Source organism: Malaya genurostris, chromosome 1 (genome assembly GCF_030247185.1).
Source record: "Malaya genurostris strain Urasoe2022 chromosome 1, Malgen_1.1, whole genome shotgun sequence".
Taxonomy (NCBI): Eukaryota; Metazoa; Arthropoda; class Insecta; order Diptera; family Culicidae; genus Malaya; species Malaya genurostris.
In genome coordinates, this window is record NC_080570.1 from 61530672 (window position 1) to 61551471 (window position 20800).

Consider the following 20800-nt stretch of genomic DNA (forward strand, 5'->3'; position numbering starts at 1 on the left):
GTTTATCTATGTCAACTTTTCTTGCAATTATTTTAGCGTAATTCTTAATGTTTTCTGAAAGATGCTTGGTCATAACGTAATACAGTAACAAGAAATAATTTTCAATTACATTACAATACGCTACCTCTAAACAAAAAGTAGCTGTGATTTTCAGATTCGATTTAATAACTTTTTCATTTCGTTGCACTTTAATTTGTTACTATTTTCATATACAGATTTTCAACACACAATTTTTACCCATCGGTCGTTTCTTTTTTATTTCATTCGATTTCAAGTCATGTAATTTTCAAATCACACAATTTTAGATTTTCTTGAATTTAAATTTGTGTAAAATATGATGCTCGACTTATGTGCTTCTTCTAAAGACTGTCTCAGAAAGTATGGACGAACTTTGATTTCGCTGTAAATAATTCACAAGTGTTAGATATTCAAATTTTATTGGATATACTGATAATATTTGACTACAACAACAGAATATTATTCTCAACATTTGCTACTTAGCTATTGTAAACTAGCTGGCGCACCTTCTTGAGAACGTTCCTCACTTGATTCGGTACAGACTTCTTGGCGACAAGTTTTGACACTTTTTTCCAATCTTTTTCGAACTGTTGAATGGTTTCGGCTGCCGATACATGTTTCCTAAGATGTGCCTTCGTTAATGCCCAAAATTCCTCAATTGGTCGAAGTTGTGGGTAATTTGGTGGATTCATGTCTTTTGGGACGAAAGTGACATTTTTGGTAGTATACCATTTTACCGTTGATTTCGAAGAAGCAAGATCTGGCCAGAAGAAAACAGGATGCTTGTGTATCCGAATCATGGGTAGAAGTCGTTTTTGTAAACATTCCTTGATGTATACGAGGTCTGTTCAAAAAGTTCCCGGAATTTTTTAATTGCGCGCGTCTGGAGAGTCCGGTGGTCAAATTTTTTTTTATTGTGTTGGTACGTATGTCCCTAATGTATGGTGAAATTTTCAGCTGTATTCATTGTTTACATTCTGTCTTGTAGCGGCTGGTGTGGACGTGTTTTTTTGAGCTAGGCGATTTTCGTTAACATTTAGGGGTTTTGTTGGTTTGCGCAAAAAGCACAAATTTAGTTTCTTGGCGATGCTGCTCGGCCATCCATGGAAGTTGACCATCAATGTCAACTTCCCTCTCTGAGCAGCCTAGATAGCCGTGTAGTGTCGGTAGCGGTTTCCCAACTGGCTAAGAATAACGCTACGGTCCACCTGTACCACCAAACAGGTAAGCCGTGTGGCATCCGGCGGAATTATTTTTTACCAAGAATTGATCCACTGGTTTCCTGTTCCATGTCGTAAAAGGCCACAAAAATAGGAACTCCTAAGCCAAGGTGTATTTCCGTGCCGATGGCTGAATGGCTGCAGGAGGTTCAACAATGCAGTCGTGAACGGAATATCTTGGGGTGTTCCCTTACTGTATTAAGCGAAGCTCTGACACAGTGGACGACTTCTTTCTTCGCAACTCGTGGGATTTAAATGATAATAACATTTAAAAAAATCCTTTCATGGTTCGCTATAGGCGATTATAAGCCAATATATTTGGTTTCTTGTAGTTGTTGTACGGTTGGTGCTGGAGGTGGAATGTTCGTTACTCTAATTTATAATGGTTAGAGTGGCACAAATCAATCTTCAGCATAAACGTACAGCAACTATGAATCTATCCAGACTTCTGCAAGAAGGTAAAGCTTCTACAGCTTTGGTTCAAGAACCATATTTCCAAAAGGGAAACTTCTACGTTGGAAAATTGTTAAACCCAGTCTTTGTTGCCTTCAACAAGATCGGTATGACTAATCCACGTGAAATGCCTCGAGCATGCATACTTGCAAATAGTGCTCTCGATGTTTCTCTCATATCGGAGCTCACAACTCGGGATATTTGTGCTGTCACAGTTGGTATGATTATTGATGGCATAGACAGGAAATATGTCTATTGTTCGGCATATTTACCGCATAACCAACCTTCGCCAAGCGATGACTTCAAAAAGGTTGTATCATACTGCTGCAAGAGTGATATACCGCTTGTAATCGGCAGTGACATAAATGCTCACCATATCATTTGGGGCAGCACAGATATAAATTCGAGAGGCTCTGATATGATGGAATTCGCGAGCAGTACAAACCTGCACATAGTCAATGCAGGAAACCGCCCAACTTTTGCGAGATCTGGAAGAGAGGAGGTTTTGGACGTAACTCTCCGATCTGATAGAATTGCGCATAAGTTGGTGAATTGGCTCGTCTCCGATGAGCTCGAACCTTCGTTGTCTGATCATAAGTACATATTCTTTGATCATTCAAACGTTAAATTTGATATTATCACATATCGTAATCCCAAATCTACAAACTGGGACCTCTATGAAGAGGGCTTGGCGACTAGATTTTACGGGTACCAACCAACAATTGAAACCCCAATTGATTTGGAAAATGTTGTCGACGAGACAAATTCACTCATAGTTGCAGCATATGAAGAGGCTTGTCCACTTCGGATTGTGCGAGCTACTAGAGGAACTCCTTGGTGGAATGCTGAACTTGCTAGACTAAGGAAACTATGCAGAAGAGCTTGGAACCACCGACGCAGAGATGAGTCGGAGGCATTCGTGTTGGCTCGAAGGGCTTACAAAAATGCTCTTCGATCGTCTGAGCGAAGTGGTTGGAAAAGCCTCTGCACAAATGTCTCTAGTCTCAACGAGGCTAGCAGATTGAATAAGTTACTTTCGAAGTCTAAGGACTTTAATGTCAGTTTCTTAAGAACTTCAGATGGTGAACACTTGTCTGATGAAAGTGATGTACTTCACTGCCTTTTTAACACTCACTTTCCAGGATGTATGGATCCATCACCGACAGCTCTTCCCGAGACTTTTTCAGGTAGTTACGATTCTTGGGCCCTTGCTCGAAGCGTTGTGACGATTGAATCGGTCAAATGGGCAGTTGAGAGTTTTGCTCCGTACAAATCTCCTGGAAAGAATGGAGTTTTCCCAGTGTTACTGCAGAAAGGGTATGAACATTTCAAACATGTTTTGAAGAAAATACTTACTTTTAGTCTTGCAACAGGATATATTCCAAGAGCCTGGCAGGAAATAATTGTCAAATTTATTCCCAAAGGCGGTCGCGACACTTATGAGGAAGCGAAGAGTTTCAGGCCTATCAGTCTTAGCTCATTTCTTCTTAAAACAGTGGAACGCATAGTCGATCACTATATCAGGAATGTTAGTCTGGGCGTGCATCCGCTACATGGAATGCAACATGCTTACCAGCGTGGAAAGTCCACTACAACCCTGTTACATGATGTTGTGTACAACATTGAAAAAGCTTTCTCACTAAAGCAATCTTGCTTGGGAGTTTTCCTAGATATTGAAGGTGCCTTTGATAACGTGTCTTTCAATTCAATTCTGGAAGCAGCCCGTGGTCATGGCATACCTTCAAGTATCACAAATTGGATACACGCAATGCTTAGCAATCGACTTCTTTGTTCATCGCTTCGGCAAGCAGAGATTAAAAAGCTGAGTGTCTGTGGGTGTCCTCAAGGTGGTGTACTATCCCCACTTTTATGGAACCTAGTCGCTGATGGTTTGTTAAGGAAACTTAATAACCTTGGATTTCCGACTTATGGTTTTGCCGACGATTATCATATATTGATGACCGGTAAAGCATTACCACTCTCTTTGATTTAATGCAGCAAGCCCTGCGATCTGTTGAACAATGGTGTTGTCAGGTTGGATTGTCTGTAAATCCGGGCAAAACATCAATGGTGCTTTTCACTCATCGTAGGATAATCACAGGAGCTCGTCCGTTACAGTTCTTCGGTTCAGAGGTCACTGTGGTCGATCAAGTTAAATACGTTGGGGTTATTCTTGACTCAAAACTGAATTGGTCTGCTCACATTGACTTCAGGATTAAGAGAGCTTGTATGGCTTTCGGCCAATGCAGACGAGCTTTCGGAAAATCATGGGGACTCAAACCCAGATATATTCATTGGATCTACACAACTATTGTTAGACCAATTCTAGCATATGGATGTCTTGTATGGTGGCAGAAAGGAGAAGTCGCGACAGTTCAGTCAAAGCTAAATCATCTCCAAAGGATGGTCCTAATGGCGATGACAGGAGCATTCACGACAACTCCTACTGCTGCTCTAGAGGCGCTACTGTGCATTAAACCACTACATGTGTTCCTAAAACAACAAGCATTATCTTGTGCACACCGTCTTAAGGTTACAGGGCTTTGGAACAGTAACCCATTAGATTATGCTACCAGCCACACTCGCTTGTGGTCTCAAATGGTTACATGGGATGAGTATTTACTCGCTCCTAGTGACCTAACTCTCACATGCAGTTTTCCTTTCAAAACATTCCATGTGAGCTATCCTCTTCGTGAGGAATGGTTGTCTGGTTGTCTGGAACGACAACTTGATGAACACATAGTTTGTTATACGGACGGTTCTCTGTTGAATGGTCGTGCTGGTGCTGGTGTCTACTGTCGTGAAATGAGGCTGGAGCAGTCTCATTCACTTGGTAGATACTGTACTGTGTTCCAAGCAGAAATCTACGCGATTCTGGCTGGAATACAATCGGCACTTCAGCAGAGGATCTGTGGTAAACGAATTTATTTTTGTTCCGACAGTCAGGCAGCCTTAAAAGCACTCAGTTCGAATGACTCACGGTCGAATCTAGTGATCGCATGTCGAACTCAAATTGAAGACCTCAGCATTTCAAATGCTGTTTACTTCTTATGGGTATTCGGCCATTCTGGTATTACTGGAAATGAATGGGCTGATGAGTTGGCTAGAGCTGGTGCAACGAATGATTTCGTTGGTCCTGAACCAGCTTTACCACTTTCAACTAGTTGGATAAAGCACAAGATTCGTTCTTGGGCTGCATCCAAACATGCCAGCTACTGGCGCAGCTTGCAAACTTGCGCTCAGACAAAAGCATTTCTACCAGGTTTAAATCTGAAAATGTCAAAGTGTCTACTGCATTTCTCCAAGCAACATTGCAGTATTCTGGTCAGAGCTCTGACTGGACATTGCAAACTCAATTATCACATGGCTACTATTCAACGTGCTGAGTATTATTCGTGTGATTTGTGTGAATGCGATTATGGTACTTCATATCATCTGATATGTAACTGTCCCGCATTGACGCAGCTACGTATCCGGGTTTTTGGTTCTCCATACATGGTTGAGTCTGTGTATGCGGAGCTAAAATTGAAGGATATTCTCTCGTTTCTCACCCAATGTGGTAAGGAGCTATAGTCAGAAGGGTTCATCGTTCTTCCTGGAGTGAATGAATCCCTTCTGTATTCACCTTAAATAGGGTTTAGCAGATTGTTTGGCATCCTTTATGGGGTGCCGAATTTACTTCTGCTCGTACATACTGTGAATCGTTCTGCATTCTTCCGGGAGTGCAGAATGGTGTCGCTTTTGTAAGATCTCTAAATCCTCTCGGGGGTTGGAGGTTTTATTAAGAGCAGACTGTTCGGGACCTCGTAGAGGTTCAGAATTTACTTCTGCTTCCACTAAATGTGATCCTCAGCAGATTGTTCGGCATCCCTTAGGGGTGCAGAATTTACTTCTGCTTTTATGTGTTTTTGTGTCGTCAATTTTTCCCATCCTCCTAGTCCAACCCTTACCATTTCCTTTCAATCCTTCCCTCTTATATATCGGGAAAATGATGCTAAAAACAAATTGATGGCAAGGCACAAATCTCCAAATGTCAAGGGGAACGTGCCATTTGAGCCAATTTGTTCTGATTCCTGATTCCTGATAGTACAAACTTCTTTAAAAAGCTAAACATTAAACTTTCCGTATGAGAAAGACAATAAAAATACTTTTAAGGAACAGAATCGTTACCACGATTTTGTGACAATATTAACAAATGGGAACCAATTGAAAGCAAAAGAAATTGGTAAACACTACAAATGGTCCCATCTGCTAATAACGGTTTATCTATGTCAACTTTTCTTGCAATTATTTTAGCGTAATTCTTAATGTTTTCTGAAAGATGCTTGGTCATAACGTAATACAGTAACAAGAAATAATTTTCAATTACATTACAATACGCTACCTCTAAACAAAAAGTAGCTGTGATTTTCACATTCGATTTAATAACTTTTTCATTTCGTTGCACTTTAATTTGTTACTATTTTCATATACAGATTTTCAACACACAATTTTTACCCATCGGTCGTTTCTTTTTTATTTCATTCGATTTCAAGTCATGTAATTTTCAAATCACACAATTTTAGATTTTCTTGAATTTAAATTTGTGTAAAATATGATGCTCGACTTATGTGCTTCTTCTAAAGACTGTCTCAGAAAGTATGGACGAACTTTGATTTCGCTGTAAATAATTCACAAGTGTTAGATATTCAAATTTTATTGGATATACTGATAATATTTGACTACAACAACAGAATATTATTCTCAACATTTGCTACTTAGCTATTGTAAACTAGCTGGCGCACCTTCTTGAGAACGTTCCTCACTTGATTCGGTACAGACTTCTTGGCGACAAGTTTTGACACTTTTTTCCAATCTTTTTCGAACTGTTGAATGGTTTCGGCTGCCGATACATGTTTCCTAAGATGTGCCTTCGTTAATGCCCAAAATTCCTCAATTGGTCGAAGTTGTGGGTAATTTGGTGGATTCATGTCTTTTGGGACGAAAGTGACATTTTTGGTAGTATACCATTTTACCGTTGATTTCGAAGAAGCAAGATCTGGCCAGAAGAAAACAGGATGCTTGTGTATCCGAATCATGGGTAGAAGTCGTTTTTGTAAACATTCCTTGATGTATACGAGGTCTGTTCAAAAAGTTCCCGAAATTTTTTAATTGCGCGCGTCTGGAGAGTCCGGTGGTCAAATTTTTTTTTTTATTGTGTTGGTACATATGTCCCTAATGTATGGTGAAATTTTCAGCTGTATTCATTGTTTACATTCTGTCTTGTAGCGGCTGGTGTGGACGTGTTTTTTTGAGCTCGGCGATTTTCGTTAACATTTAGGGGTTTTGTTGGTTTGCGCAAAAAGCACATATTTTGTTTCTATTTCTTCGCGTTTCGCCTTCGGCTCGTCAGTGCTTAAAGCAGTTCAAATTGAACTGCCATCTCGTGTCTAGCAGTTCAACTTAAACCGCTAAGCAGACGCAAAGTGTGCTTTTGGCGCAAACCAACAAAACTCCTAAATGTTCACATTCTGCGACGGCCAGTAATAAGCCGTCACTCGTTTACGCCTGAGACGTCAGAAATAATATAGCACTTGTGCAATATTGTTTGAGGAGTGCATAAGTAGTGCAAACTTTGCGTCTGCTTAGCGGTTTAAGTTGAACTGCTAGGCACGAGATGACAGTTCAATTTGAACTGCTTTAAGCACTGACGAGCCGAAGGCGAAACGCGAAGAAATAGATTTTTGTTAGTTTAAACAATGGAAGAATTGAAGAGTCAAAGAATTTGTATTAAATTTTGCGTGATAAATGAAATAAAGTGTAACCAAGTGTGCGAAATGTTACAGAGAGCCTACGGTGAGTCTGCTATGAAAAAAAACAAGTGTTTACGAGTGGTATAAGCGTTTCCAAGATGGCCGCGAAGACGTTGAAGACGACGAACGCTCCGGTCGACCCAGCACGTCAATAATCGATGAAAATGTGGGAAAAGTTGAAAAAATGATTATGGATGATCGCCGAATCACTATTAGAGAAGTTGCTGATGAAGTTGGCATATCAGTTGGCTCATGCCATCATATTTTTTCAAATGTTTTGGGCATGAAACGAGTGGCAGCAAAATTCGTTCCAAATCTGCTGAATTTTGATCAAAAAAACAAACGCATTACCATCGCCTCAACCTCCTTATTCACCAGATATCGCTCCGTGTGATTTTTTCCTGTTCCCAAAGTTGAAGAGACCCATGAAAGGACAGCGTTTTTCATCGATTGAAGAGATAAAGGCAGAATCGCTGAGAGTGCTACAGAGCATTACAAAAAGTGACTATCAGGGGTGTTTCGAAGACTGAAAAAAACGCTGGCATAAGTGTATTATACTTTGAAGGGGACCATATAGATGTAGACGAATAAATAAATATTTTTTTAGAAAAATGAGAATTCCAGGTACTTTTTGAACAGACCTCGTATTTCGCTGTTCATTGAAGCAGTGGTGATGAAGGGTTTCGAAATCTTACCGCAGCTACAAATTTCTTGCCAGACCATAGCTTTCTTACAAAATTTTTCGACTTCAATCGATGTCTCGGACTAGTTTAATACTTGCCCTTCTCGCACCGTATAATATTGTGGTCCCGCAAGGGTTAGTAATCGAGTTCCACGTAGGTTTCATCGTCCATGATTATGCAGTTCAAATTACCAGCAAGAATCGTATTGTACAGCTTTCGAACCCTCGGCCTGATAGATGCTTCTTGTTTCAGACTACATTTTAGTTGTTTCTGCTTCTTATAGGTTCGAAGATTCAAACGATCTTTAGCACGAAGAACATTTGACTTCGAAGTGCCCACTTTTTTGGCCACATCCCGAACTGAAGCCTCCATCTTTTGTTCGAACACCTTCAGTATACGTTTATCCAACAGAGGGTTAGCAGGGCCTTTTTTTCGACCCGTTTTCGGTTTATCCTCAAAGGTTATCCTCACCGAACTTCCTGATTGCATTTCGCACGGCTTTTTCACTTACTCCTTCCATTTTTGCTATCTTTCTCAGTGACAGTCCGCGTTCTGTGCACCATTTGTACACAATTTTTCGACGTTGTTCTGCTGAAAGTCCACGCATTTCCAAACAAACTAATGAAAATGAATAAACAACTGCACAAGCAGAGTGTAAACAGCAGGACGCAGCCATAAAAATTAACAGATTCTGAACCATTGCGAAATGGTAGCGGTTTTTGGTTGCGTCCATACTTTCTGGGACAGTCTTTAAGATGTGAAATTACAAGAAACAATTTAATAAAACACTATTGAAAATCATGTTTCAATTTGCTCCGAAGCATCGCTTTGCTCACACAAAAATATCGATATATCCGATAACAATGGACGGATTTTAGCAATCTATGGCTTGTTGGATAGTTATTACCGTGCGAAATTTAAGTCTAAAACATATTTTGTTTTTAAAGTCAATTGTGACAGATATTGTCAAAAAAAACAAATATTGAAAATTTTGTCATAAAACTCAAAAAGACCTTTCATTTTTGACAACACACATACATACACACGAACATTTGCTTAGTTCGTCGAGCTGAATCGATTAGTATATGACACTCGGACCTCCGGGTCTCAGAAAATTTTTCTAAAGTTTGAGTAAATTCTATACCAATTTTTATATTAATAAAAAGGTTAAAAATGAATTTTGGATTGAACTAACAACAAATTTGTTGTATACCAAATTTAACGTGTTCATTTTTTTTCTCGCGAACAAATCTTGTGCGTCATTCGCGTAAAGTTATACATCTTAAAGGCAGTCACGTACCCAGAGGGGGCCCGAGGGGCCCCGGCCCCTCCCGAAATCAAAAACAGATATATAATTTTTTAGAAGGTCTAAGACATGGTTTGCAGAAATAACAAGACAGTAAACGTAAAGAAATGTAATACAATAATAGTTCCATTGGAAAAGTTTAAAGTGTCTGTTGAAAACACCCGTAAAAGGCACACCGAGAATTAGGTATATAAGCAATCTTCAGTAACATTATTTTTTATCTTTGGGCCCCTCCCGAAACGAAATCCTGGGTACGGGCCTGTTCAAAGGGCCATAACTATGGGCCAACAACGACTGGTTTTCACACCACATCAATGCGCCATCTAACACTACATTGATTTTACGTAAGTTTTTCCCCAATAATTCCAGAAATATCGTTCCATAACCACCATATGCGCCTGATTTGGCTGCGTGTGACTACTGGCTCTTAACTCAGAAAGCTACTTCTGGGAACGCGTTTTCAGTCGATTGAAGAAATAGGAATCGAACCAAACGAGGACCTGAACGTCATACCGGAAAAGAACTTTTTAACATGCTTCGAGTACTGAAATAAAAACATTGGCATAAGTGCATTGTTTAGGGGGGGGATTACATTGAAGGGGATGAAAATGACTTTGAAGAATAAATTGAGACTTTTATACAACCACATTCCGGGTATTCTGCAGACGCAGTAGAATGAGTCATTTCAATATGATCTAGATTGGACAAATTGGCAGGTCAATTTATCCAATCAGTCCGTGAGATTATTTAAAAATGCCAACTTCCTATTGTTTGAACAAAGCAAATAATTGTAAATCATACAGTAATTATTGAACCAAAGGTATTATATGTGCCAGAACTGCAGTAAATAGTTCAACCAATTTTGTTTCCAACTATTTGAAGCAGAACATTATGTAAACTGTTCTGTTCTGCAGCTTCTGCCCACGAATGAAAGGGACTCGACATGAACACATACTTAACATTCCAATTCCGGAGAAGGTCTCAAATATCGCCGAATGAAATAAAATTGCGATGCACAGTTGTTTAGGATCTATCGACAATGGGTCTTCGCTAGTCACAGTGCCGTTGCCATTAGCCCTCAAACAAACAAAACAGCAACAACAACAACAACAACAACCACAGCAACAGAAACGAAATAACCGAAAGCCGCATGGCTTGCGAATCCACGGCACGAAGAAGCGATTCGCATTTGAACTATACGTAGTAAGTACATACAGCATTGCCGTAAACAGCTAACCCCCCAAACGAGACCCGAGACTCTCGAATCAAACCGTGCGGGTGAGAAGACTTAACTCTTCCTTTCATTTTCATCCGCTGGCTCATTCCGATGCTAGCCGTAGGAAAGTACAGTCGACTCGCGCCGTAACGCCCGACGAGAGTGGCGCAACTCCAATCCTCATACATCTTGGAGATCCAAAACAATCCGTGAGTAAGAATTTGCTAGGAGGGATCGTGGCCGATGGGAAGGATGTGCCGACTTTTGCAGTTCATACCGCGGTAATCAATTATTACGACACCCTATGGATCGCACAAGTTTTAAGCAACACCGGAGGCCTTGAAGGCATATTTTTCTTGTGTTCTTGGTGAGAAAATTTTATCAATTGGAGGGTGTTATGATAATTGAACCTATTCAGCGAAGAAAAAAAGAAGAATTAAAAGCTAAAAGCAGTGTTAAACAATAGTGTATATCTAAAATGGCAATTAGTCATACCTATAAGTGGCAGTCGTGCACAAACAGTACCGGTAAATCGGAAAATGCTGGAAAAAGGAAAAATGTACTTAAATTTTCTCACAATTTTACTTTGAAGTGTAATGAATGAATGAATAAGTGATTTGTCTCGGAAATTATGTTGAAAACAAAAAGAGATAACAATATGACGCAGCGACACGGTGTCTAAGAATGGTTTAATGTGGCAACGTTCAGATCCATAAGATTAAATTGGCTGCACAAGCGCATACCTTGTCCGTGCGTGTGTGTCGTGATGTAGTGCTAGATCTAGATTATCATGTGTACGACATTTTGACTACCTAATCCAACAGCAACAGCACAGTACAGTTAGTTGAAACTGAAACAGTAATTGAGCCGGTGGTCGAACGTACAGTTTGCGGAATGACGTGCTGACAGTTCTGGTGATGTGATAATTTTATTTTCAGGATAATTTTTACAGGATTACGCATTTCTACAAATAATCAATAGTGGAAACAAATTTCGAAAACGGCACCGTCGTGCCAAAGCGAAGTGTTGTTTAGTGTGATCAGTTAAAATAAACACTGATTGGAAGGTGAAACCACAAACCCCCTCGCACCAAGGAGGTCTCCGTGCCTAACGAATCTTGGAAAATAGAATGTTTTTCGGAATCCAGCTGGCCAAGATGGAATTAGTTTCAAAGATGTTTCTGTCAGGTAGGTGAAATCTCAACATATTTTCAAATGCAAAAAACCGTTATACAAGAAAATTTAAAAACTTTATATCAACTCGGTTCGAAAATTTAATTTTAATCGTGAAGCTCTTAACACTCCTAATACCAAGCCTAAAAATGTTACGCGAAGCACCAAGCCTGAAAAAAGTTGGAACGGTAACTTTGAGCTATCACACCTCAGTTGTTACATGACCAATTTCGATAAATTTTAGACTCTCGAATTTTGTGAAGTTTGTAGATAATTTTAAGTATATCATCATTGATGATCGTTTAGGAAAACTAATGAAAATCTGATTTTTCCCGTTCCAAGTTTTTTTTTCAAGCTAAAAAAAAAGGCCTATCTGCATTCATGCGGCACCTGCGTCGCGAATGGGATATTGAAAACTTAAACTTTACCGCGTCATAACTTTGTTATTAGTCAAGCGATTTTCGAAATTTATTCACCATTGGAAAGATACTACTTCCAAAAATAAAATGCACTGAAAAAAAAAACGAAAAATAGGGTTCAACTAAAATAATGAAACAATATATGTCATAAAATTTAAAAGTTTTGTTTTGATTTTGTTTGGAAAAATTTTCCCTATAATAGAAATTCTTTTTATTTGTACCAAATTTCTTGAGATTCTTTGAACGGATATATAATTTTGTTCATTAATACATTGTTTCTGGTAATGATTCCATTATTTCGGAATAGAAAAATGTACATGTCATCGCTTTAATTTTTGTGTTACATACAAACATTTGAAAAATAAATAAAAATTCATATATATTTATAAATTTATCGATTTTTTAAGATTTTCTTTTGATAGTGCAGGAATGGTAGTTGGGCGAAAATTGTAGCTGGTATTACTAGCAATCGAATGATGTGTAAAATATGATGTGTCATCGCTTTGAATTTCGAGATATTTACGATCATTGTAAAAAGTCTATCCTTCTCTGAGGTAATCTATCTACAGTTTTTATTATAACTTTGGGTAGACAACCCTATTTTGCGGGTTTGTTTCAGTGCATTCTATTTCTGGAAGTAGTACCTTTCCAATGGTACTAAATTTCGAAAATCGGTTGACTAACAACAAAGTTATGACTAGGTAAAGTTGAAGTGTTCAATATTTTCTATGCGACGTTCCTGCGAAAGGAAAGAAAATAGGAAAGCAGATAGGGCATATTGAGCGCGTGAAAAAAACCTGGAATGGGAAAATCCAATTTTCATTGGTTCACCTTTACCAACCGCCTGCTACAAAGTTTTTGAATCAATCTGCGAACTTCACAAAATTCGAGGGTGTAAAATTTATTGAGATTCGTTGAAAAACAGCTGAGCTATGACAGCTCGAAGTACCGTTCCAACTTTTTTTCAGGCTTGGTATTTGGAGTGTTAACGTATTCGTGAACATTCTTATCTTAAAGACTTGTTTAGAGTTCAGCTTGGGTGCATTAATGGAACAATCAAAATTTAAATGGTAGTATGTTTGTGCAACTTCAATAATAATTATAATAATATATGATACAATGTAATATAATTCAATTCAACATATAACAAATAATGCAACAAACAACAGAACCACATGTGGCAATATACTACCATAAATATTGCACTTTAGGATGAGCTTCAAACTACATGCCATTTCGCACCCTCGACGCTCAAACTACAAGCCACTAACGCAGAAGGCGCAAGCACCCAGTCAACGCCGTTCTATTGACCAAATGTCATCATAGATGCTCGGGAAGGCATGATATAGGAACTTGTGAGGGCTTAGTTATCTCACCATTTGACGACCATTAATATAGGGTAACAGAGGTATTTTGATTTTATTTTGGCCCAATTTATAAAAATATCCACCAAATATTGTAATATCTTTAAAAACCCCTTCCGCAATAGGTAATTTAATGTGATTAGCTTCAAATTGATGCAAAATGAGTTACTAAACATCGATCAAATCCAATGAAATCGATAAAGTTTGTTAGGTGGGCCAAAATATATGAAGTGGCCAAAATACCTCTGTTACCCTATTATGCCAAACTTCGGTAAAAATGCGTTTTACCGAAATATCAGAATAATACTTTATTTCTAATTTCGGAAAAAAAGCAAATGGACTTCTGAACAATCAGTTATTTCGTATTGCCGATCCTGTTCGGCATTTCATTCGAAAATCGTAGGGAAAAGTATTATAAAGCTCCCTTACTGGACAAAACGCCCTCTTCCTTTTTTAAGTATTCTCGACTTTTCAAAATCAAAGTTTTACATCTTTTCGTAAGATCTTTCTGCTATGCAAGTATGGAAGTTGTCGTTTGCTGGAAAATATGAAAAAAACTGAAAATATCATTAGACAGGCAATTAACTTTTAGCAGTGCTAATGTCTCTATTTATAGTATAAAAAATCAGAGAAACAAAGCCATTTCTTTGATATAGGGGAAAGTGTTATAAAGCTTCCCTGCTGGCCAAAGCGCCCCTACCTTTTTTAAGTATTCAAGACTTTTCTACACAAAAGTTTTATCACTAACAGTATCTTTTCCTAAGATCTTTCTGCTATGCAAGTTTGGCAGTTATCGTTTTCTGGAAAACGTGAAAAAACTGAAAATATCATTAGGTAGCTTTTTGATGTAAGTTTTTGCTTCGACTAAACAAGCATTTTAACCGTGTAAAACGTCTAATGGTCGGATGCTACTTAGTAATTAACTTTCAGTAGTGCTAATGTCTCTATTTACAGTATAAATATCAAGAGAAACAAAGCCATTTCTTTGATATACGAATTTTCTCATAACAGTCATTCTATGGACATTAAGTCCCACCTTCGATTCAACAGTATGCTTCGAGTTGAAATATTGTTTTAATGATTTATAACGGTTATTAAAACAAAAAATAGCATTGGGAGGATCAAAAATGTTAGTTACCGATTGTAATTAATTGATTATGTAATTGATTTCTTATGCAGAGAATATCTTCTTTGTCTGCCTTTCTTCTATACCGACATTTCAAGGGGCATATTGCATCATTGTTGTGGGGCATACCACTGATTTGTTGTGAGGCGTATTATACGGTTTCTGGGGCATTATGCCAACGGTAAGCGAAAAAACTGAGAATGTGGTCGTTTTGGAAAATGTGTTTGTATCAATCAATTCTCGTCATTTCTTCCGAAATCATTGAAAATTATGTTCTTCAGGCGTATTGCTAACAAATACTTACATTCTTGAAGAAAATATATCAGTACATTTAGAAATATCTCAATGTTGGCGAGACAGATCGGCGACACCCAATTTCATTGATTGCTGATTTACGTTTCCCGAGCTTCATTTAACAGATTTACTGATTTTTCGACAAAGTGCATCTTTTTGCCGAGATTTGGCAAAATCTTGTGCTGAATGAACTCATCGGAGATTAACAGTTATCCCGAAATCAGCGGTCCTCATTTGAAAAAATGGAATTAGTCCAAAAGGATGACATGAGAATCTATCCAGTAAGTACACACTAAAATAATTGCCAAGATTTGCTCAAGCCGAGTAGGGTAACAGAAGTATTTTGGCCACTTAATATATTTCGGCCCACCTAACAAACTTTATGGATTTAATCGATGTTAAGTAGCCCATGTTGCATCAATTTGAAGCTCACAACATGAAAACCTATTGCGGAAGGGGTTTTCAAAGATATTACAACATTTGGTGGATATTTTTACAAAGTGGGCCAAAATAAATTCAATCCTAAAGTGGGCCAAAATACCTCTGTTACCCTATTCAGTAATCATCTCGGCAGAAGATTAAATTGTCGAGCCAAGGTGATTATCTATTTGAAAAACGTCAAGTATTGCCGAAATTGTCAGCAAAAAGTGTCGATTCGGCATAACCTCTACTGAATATTCGGCAAAAGCAACGAAGTTAATTACTAAGCCTTCAGCAATTAAAAGTAAACAAAGAATTCGTATTTTTTTTTCATTGTAAACATTCATTTGGAGATCAAAAATTCATTTTATTTTCGCATAAACATAGAAAAAGTATACATTGCATTATTTATATTTCGAGGATGTCAATTGTAAAATATGCTATTCGGATTCAACGCCGATTGTCGAATATATTGGTTGACATGTCGTTGAAGTTCATCGATATATCTTATAATGACTTCCCGACAGTGAAAGCAGGATTTGGCAGGAGTTTTCTATGAATACTCAACAATAATTTGAAGTCATTATATTTACTGGATAAATTGCAAATTCTCACGTCTTCCATTTGATCTAATTCTATTTTTTCTAATGACCACCGAAAGTTTGCTCTGAAATATCTTGTCAGAAAATAACTGCGTAGTGCCAAGCGAAAATGTAAAACGTAAATGACAGTTGTCTAGCCGAATTTTGGCAAAAAACGCATTTGCTGATTTCGGGATAATTGTTAAACACAAGATTTTGCCAAGTCTCGGCAAATAGATTAACATTACCGAAAAATCAGTAAATCTACAAAACGAATCTGTCACGAATGTCATAAAAATGGTAAAGCGTCATTAATAAAGGAAACTGAACGAATGTCGGAAATCATTACTGAGCAATCAGCCAAATTGTGTGTTGCCGATATGTCTCGGCATTTTACTTTACCGAGCTCGGAGGTTGGTTGTGAGCAGGGTTGCCATATGTACAGATTAATCTGTATTTTACTGATTTTTGAGATAAATTTGTGATCAACATTCTGTATATAAAGATTACAGATATTTGGCAAGAAATACAGATTTTTGAAGATTTTTGATAGCGTGGATTGAAAATTGAATAATGATCGAGTTAAATATATATACATAATAATGATATTGTTGTTTTTTTTCAAACTAACAGTATTATTCTGATTTTATGTTAATTCTAAAAAGAGGATAAAATTGACATAAAAAAGAATATCAATAACGGTAAACACTACAGTTGGTCCCATCTGCTAAAAAAGATTTTTATATGCTCAATATTTCTTGCAACTAGTATAGCGTAATTCCATATGCTTTCAAAAATTTCTTCTGATAAGATGAAAAGATTATGGCTTCGGTCATAGCGAAAGGTAGTAAAACAGAAATATTGCCAATTCCGTTATACCTAATAAAGACTGTCCCAGAAAGTATAAACGCACTTTGATTTCGCTGTAAATAATTCATAAGTGTTATATATTCAAATTTTATTCGATATACTGATAATATTTGACTACAACAACAGAATATTATTCTCAACATTTGATACTTAGCCATTGTAGACTAGCTGGCGTACCTTCTTGCGAACGTTCCTCATTAAATTCCGTACAGACTTCTTGGCGACAAGTTTTGACACTTTTTTCCAATATTTTTCGAACTGTTGAATGGCAATGTTGCTCGAATATCAAAAATACAACGAATGTCTATGATCATCGCTCGCTTTCCTTCGCCTTTGTTCGATAATCGTTCTGGTATTCGGACTTGTCCGTATATTCGGGCGAGAACGAAGCCGACGCTGCTTCGTTACTTGCACGAATATCTATTCCTTGCAGTTGTTATTCGCATTGGACATACCCCCGAATGACTTGACGCGAATATCGAACGAATATTCATACAGCGATCATCGCCAAATCAAATTCGCGATGATCGTTCGTGCTGTCTTTGAAACATGCAAATTAAGATGTTTCCTCCGCACTATTACCATAGTCTTATGTGTATGTGATGAACCATATTTCAGCATTCTCCCATTACTGCTACCCAACGAGATATGATGAATTTATTAGATGAAGAATGCTTCGCGAAGAATGGAAACCAACGATCTTCGCCGTGACGCTATTCGAACCAATTCGAAGAATAAAATAAATGAACGAATGACAAACGAATGTATAAAACGAACATGCACGATGTATACCAGCAGCGAAGAATGGATTAGTATATTCGGGTTCTCTACGATTATTGCTTATTCCTTTTGCACCCTTCTCTCTTTCGAGCAGTGAATAGTTCAACGTTGTTCGAGACTGGCATATTCGAAGGCAGTATAATCACAGCAAGGATGCGTGAATGAATTAGTTACACGAAGAATATTTGCAACATTGTTGAATGGTTTCGGCTGCCGAGACATGTTTCCTAAGATGTGCCTCCGTTAATGCCCAAAATTCCTCAATTGGTCGAAGTTGTGGGCAATTTGGTGGATTCATGTCTTTTGGGACGAAAGTGACATTTTTGGTAGTATACCATTCTACCGTTGATTTCGAGTAGTGGCAAGAAGCCAGATCTGGCCAGACAACAACAGGATCATTGTGGCTTCGAATCATGGATAGAAGTCGTTTTTGTAAACATTCCTTGATGAATATTTCGCCGTTCATTGAAGCAGTGGCGATGAAGGATTTCGAAATCTTACCGCAGCTAACAGTTCGGCTGAAAAGTTCGTATTGTTTCTATGAGAGGGCGCCACTAGAATTAAATCCATACCATTTTCAGTTAGTGCCAACCTTCAAAAGATACGTGTATAAATTTGACAGCTATCTGATTATTAGTTTGTGAGATATTGCATTTTGAGTGTAGCTACTTTTGTTATTGTGAAAAAAATGGAAAAAAAGGAATTTCGTGTGTGAAGTGGGAATTTCGGAGTGAAGTGATGGAGCCATGTTTCGTCCATTGTTATATATCGACGAAAAAAATCGGTTTTATTTCGATATAACAGCTCCAAACACTGCTCAGAATCATCAATTCGTTGTTGTTTTTGATCGATTGTGAGCTCACGCGGCACCCATTTTGCACAAAGCTTTCTCATATCCAAATATTCGTGAATAATATGTCCAACACGTTCCTTTGATATCTTTAGGGTGTGAGCTATCTCGATCAACTTCACTTTACGGTCATTGAAAATCATTTTGTAATTTTTTTTCACGTTTTCATCGGTAACAGCCTCTTTTGGACGTACACTGCGTTCATCGTCTTCGGTGCTCATATGACCAGTACGAAATTTTGCAAACCACTTACGAATTGTTGCTTCGCCCGGTGCAGAGTCTGGATAACACTCATCAAGCCATTTTTTGGTATCGGCGGCACTTTTTTTCATCAAAAAGTAGTGTTTCATAAACTCACAAAATTCCTTTTTTTCCATTTTTTTCACAATAACAAAAGTAGCTACACTCAAAATGCAATATCTCACAAACTAATAATCAGATAGCTGTCAAATTTATACACGTATCTTTTGAAGGTTGGTACTAACTGGAAATGGTATGGATTTAATTCTAGTGGCGCCCTCTCATAGAAACGATACGAACTTTTCAGCCGATCTGTTACAAATTGCTTGCCAGATCATAGCTTTCTTACCAAATTTTTCGACTTCAATCGATGTCTCGGACTGGTTTAACACTTGCCCTTCTCGCACCGTATAACATTGTGGTCCCGGCAAGGATTTGTAATCGAGTTTCGCGTAGGTTTCGTCGTCCATGATTATGCAGTTCAAATTTCCAACAAGAATCGTATTGTACAGCTTTCGAACCCTCGGCCTGATCGAAGCTTCTTATTTCGGACTACGTTTTGTTTTTCTTCAAACGTTCTTTAGCGCGAAGAACATTTGACTTCGAAGTGCCCATTTTTTCGGCCACATCCCGAACTGAAACCTCTTTCTTTTGCTCGAACGCCTTCAGTATACGTTTATCCAACTGAGGGTTAGCAGGGCCTTTTTTTCGACCCGTTTTCGGTCTATCCTCAAAGGTGTTATCCTCACCGAACTTCCTGATTGCATTTCGCACGGCTTTTTTCACTTACTTCTTCCATTTTTGCTATCTTTCTCAGTGACAGTCCGCGTTCTGTGCACCATTTGTACACAATTTTTCGACGTTGTTCTGCTGAAAGTCCACGCATTTCGAAACAAACTAATGAAAACGATTAAACAACTGCACAAGTGGTTAGAGAAGAGTGTAAACAACAGGACGCAGCCATAAAAATTGACAGATTCTGAACCATTGCGAAATGGCAGCGGTTTTTGGTTGCATCCATACTTTCTGGGACAGTCTTTAAACGAAAAAAACATAACCAGAATAAGCTCTCACTATCAGATTGGATTCTAAAAGTAGTTTATCAAAGCAGTACTGCCAGCGTTTTTCGAACTACGACATCATGAGATTCAGACCAAGAAAAGTTTTGGTTTTTTTTTATTTGGGTTCTAAAAACTCGATACAGATTTACAGATTTTTCTTCTGAAAAATTCAGATTTAAATGTGGTAACCCCGGTTGTACGTGTCTATAATAACTACAGTGTTGTAACCGAGTATGCATATAAAAGCTGCCCCAAATAGAAATAAAATTGATATAATCTGTTTGAAAGGGTTTGTATTGGAGATGATTTTCTCAAAATTTTAGCCCGTTAACTCCCATATTTGTGGTGTTAGAGTGGTTAGAGTTTAACTTTTTTATCAAAAATATTGAAAAAAATAATCAGAAATATTTTAGGAATTAGGAGGAACCTTTCTGTTTTTTCGGTAGTCACCAGTACGACCCAGAGCAACCCTATGGGTAATTGTCACGATACCTAGTGGATGGCTTAACGTGAATCACAAAGATTTAGGCAGTATAACATGTCTCTATGAACATAAAAATTCTAATGGCGAAAGCAAGTTGCTCATTATCCTAATTAATAAATAACGACTTTTACCTTGCATATGTTGAATGTTGTGGTCGGTGTTCGAAAAAATTTACTGTCCAACTTCTCGATAGCCCTTTGACCACACACCGATGGAAGGATTTTTTCAAAGGAGAGCTTCATAAAATTTATGATACCGTCGTCTTGTCTTCACCGAGCTCTTGGAACTCGATGAAGAAAATTCACACGTTTATTTTTTATGAGCTATAACCATAAACGCCAGGGTTGTGCAATCGGGATCGCCGGGTCATATGTTTAATTTTAGTACGGATTGAATATGTTAGAGGTTTCTACGAGTATCTGCACAAACTATGCTGCTATATCTTCGGTCA

The 20800-nt window shown here is 38.0% G+C and overlaps 1 protein-coding gene across 3 annotated transcripts in view; it reads left to right on the forward strand.

Moving 5' to 3' along the window:
- Positions 1 to 10788: 10788 nt before the first annotated feature.
- Positions 10789 to 20800, forward strand: part of LOC131440230 (mucin-5AC) — a 54279-nt gene continuing 44267 nt past the window's right edge. Inside the window, exons 1-2 of one of the 3 annotated variants that reach the window (XM_058611324.1) lie at positions 10789 to 10897; positions 11627 to 11875. In XM_058611324.1, coding sequence (XP_058467307.1) covers positions 11818 to 11875 — 58 coding nt within the window. In that variant the 5' untranslated portion in view covers positions 10789 to 10897; positions 11627 to 11817. Of the gene's footprint in view, positions 10902 to 11626; positions 11876 to 20800 lie in introns of all 3 variants that reach the window. The other 2 variants (XM_058611325.1, XM_058611323.1) reach the window with 2 other exon arrangements.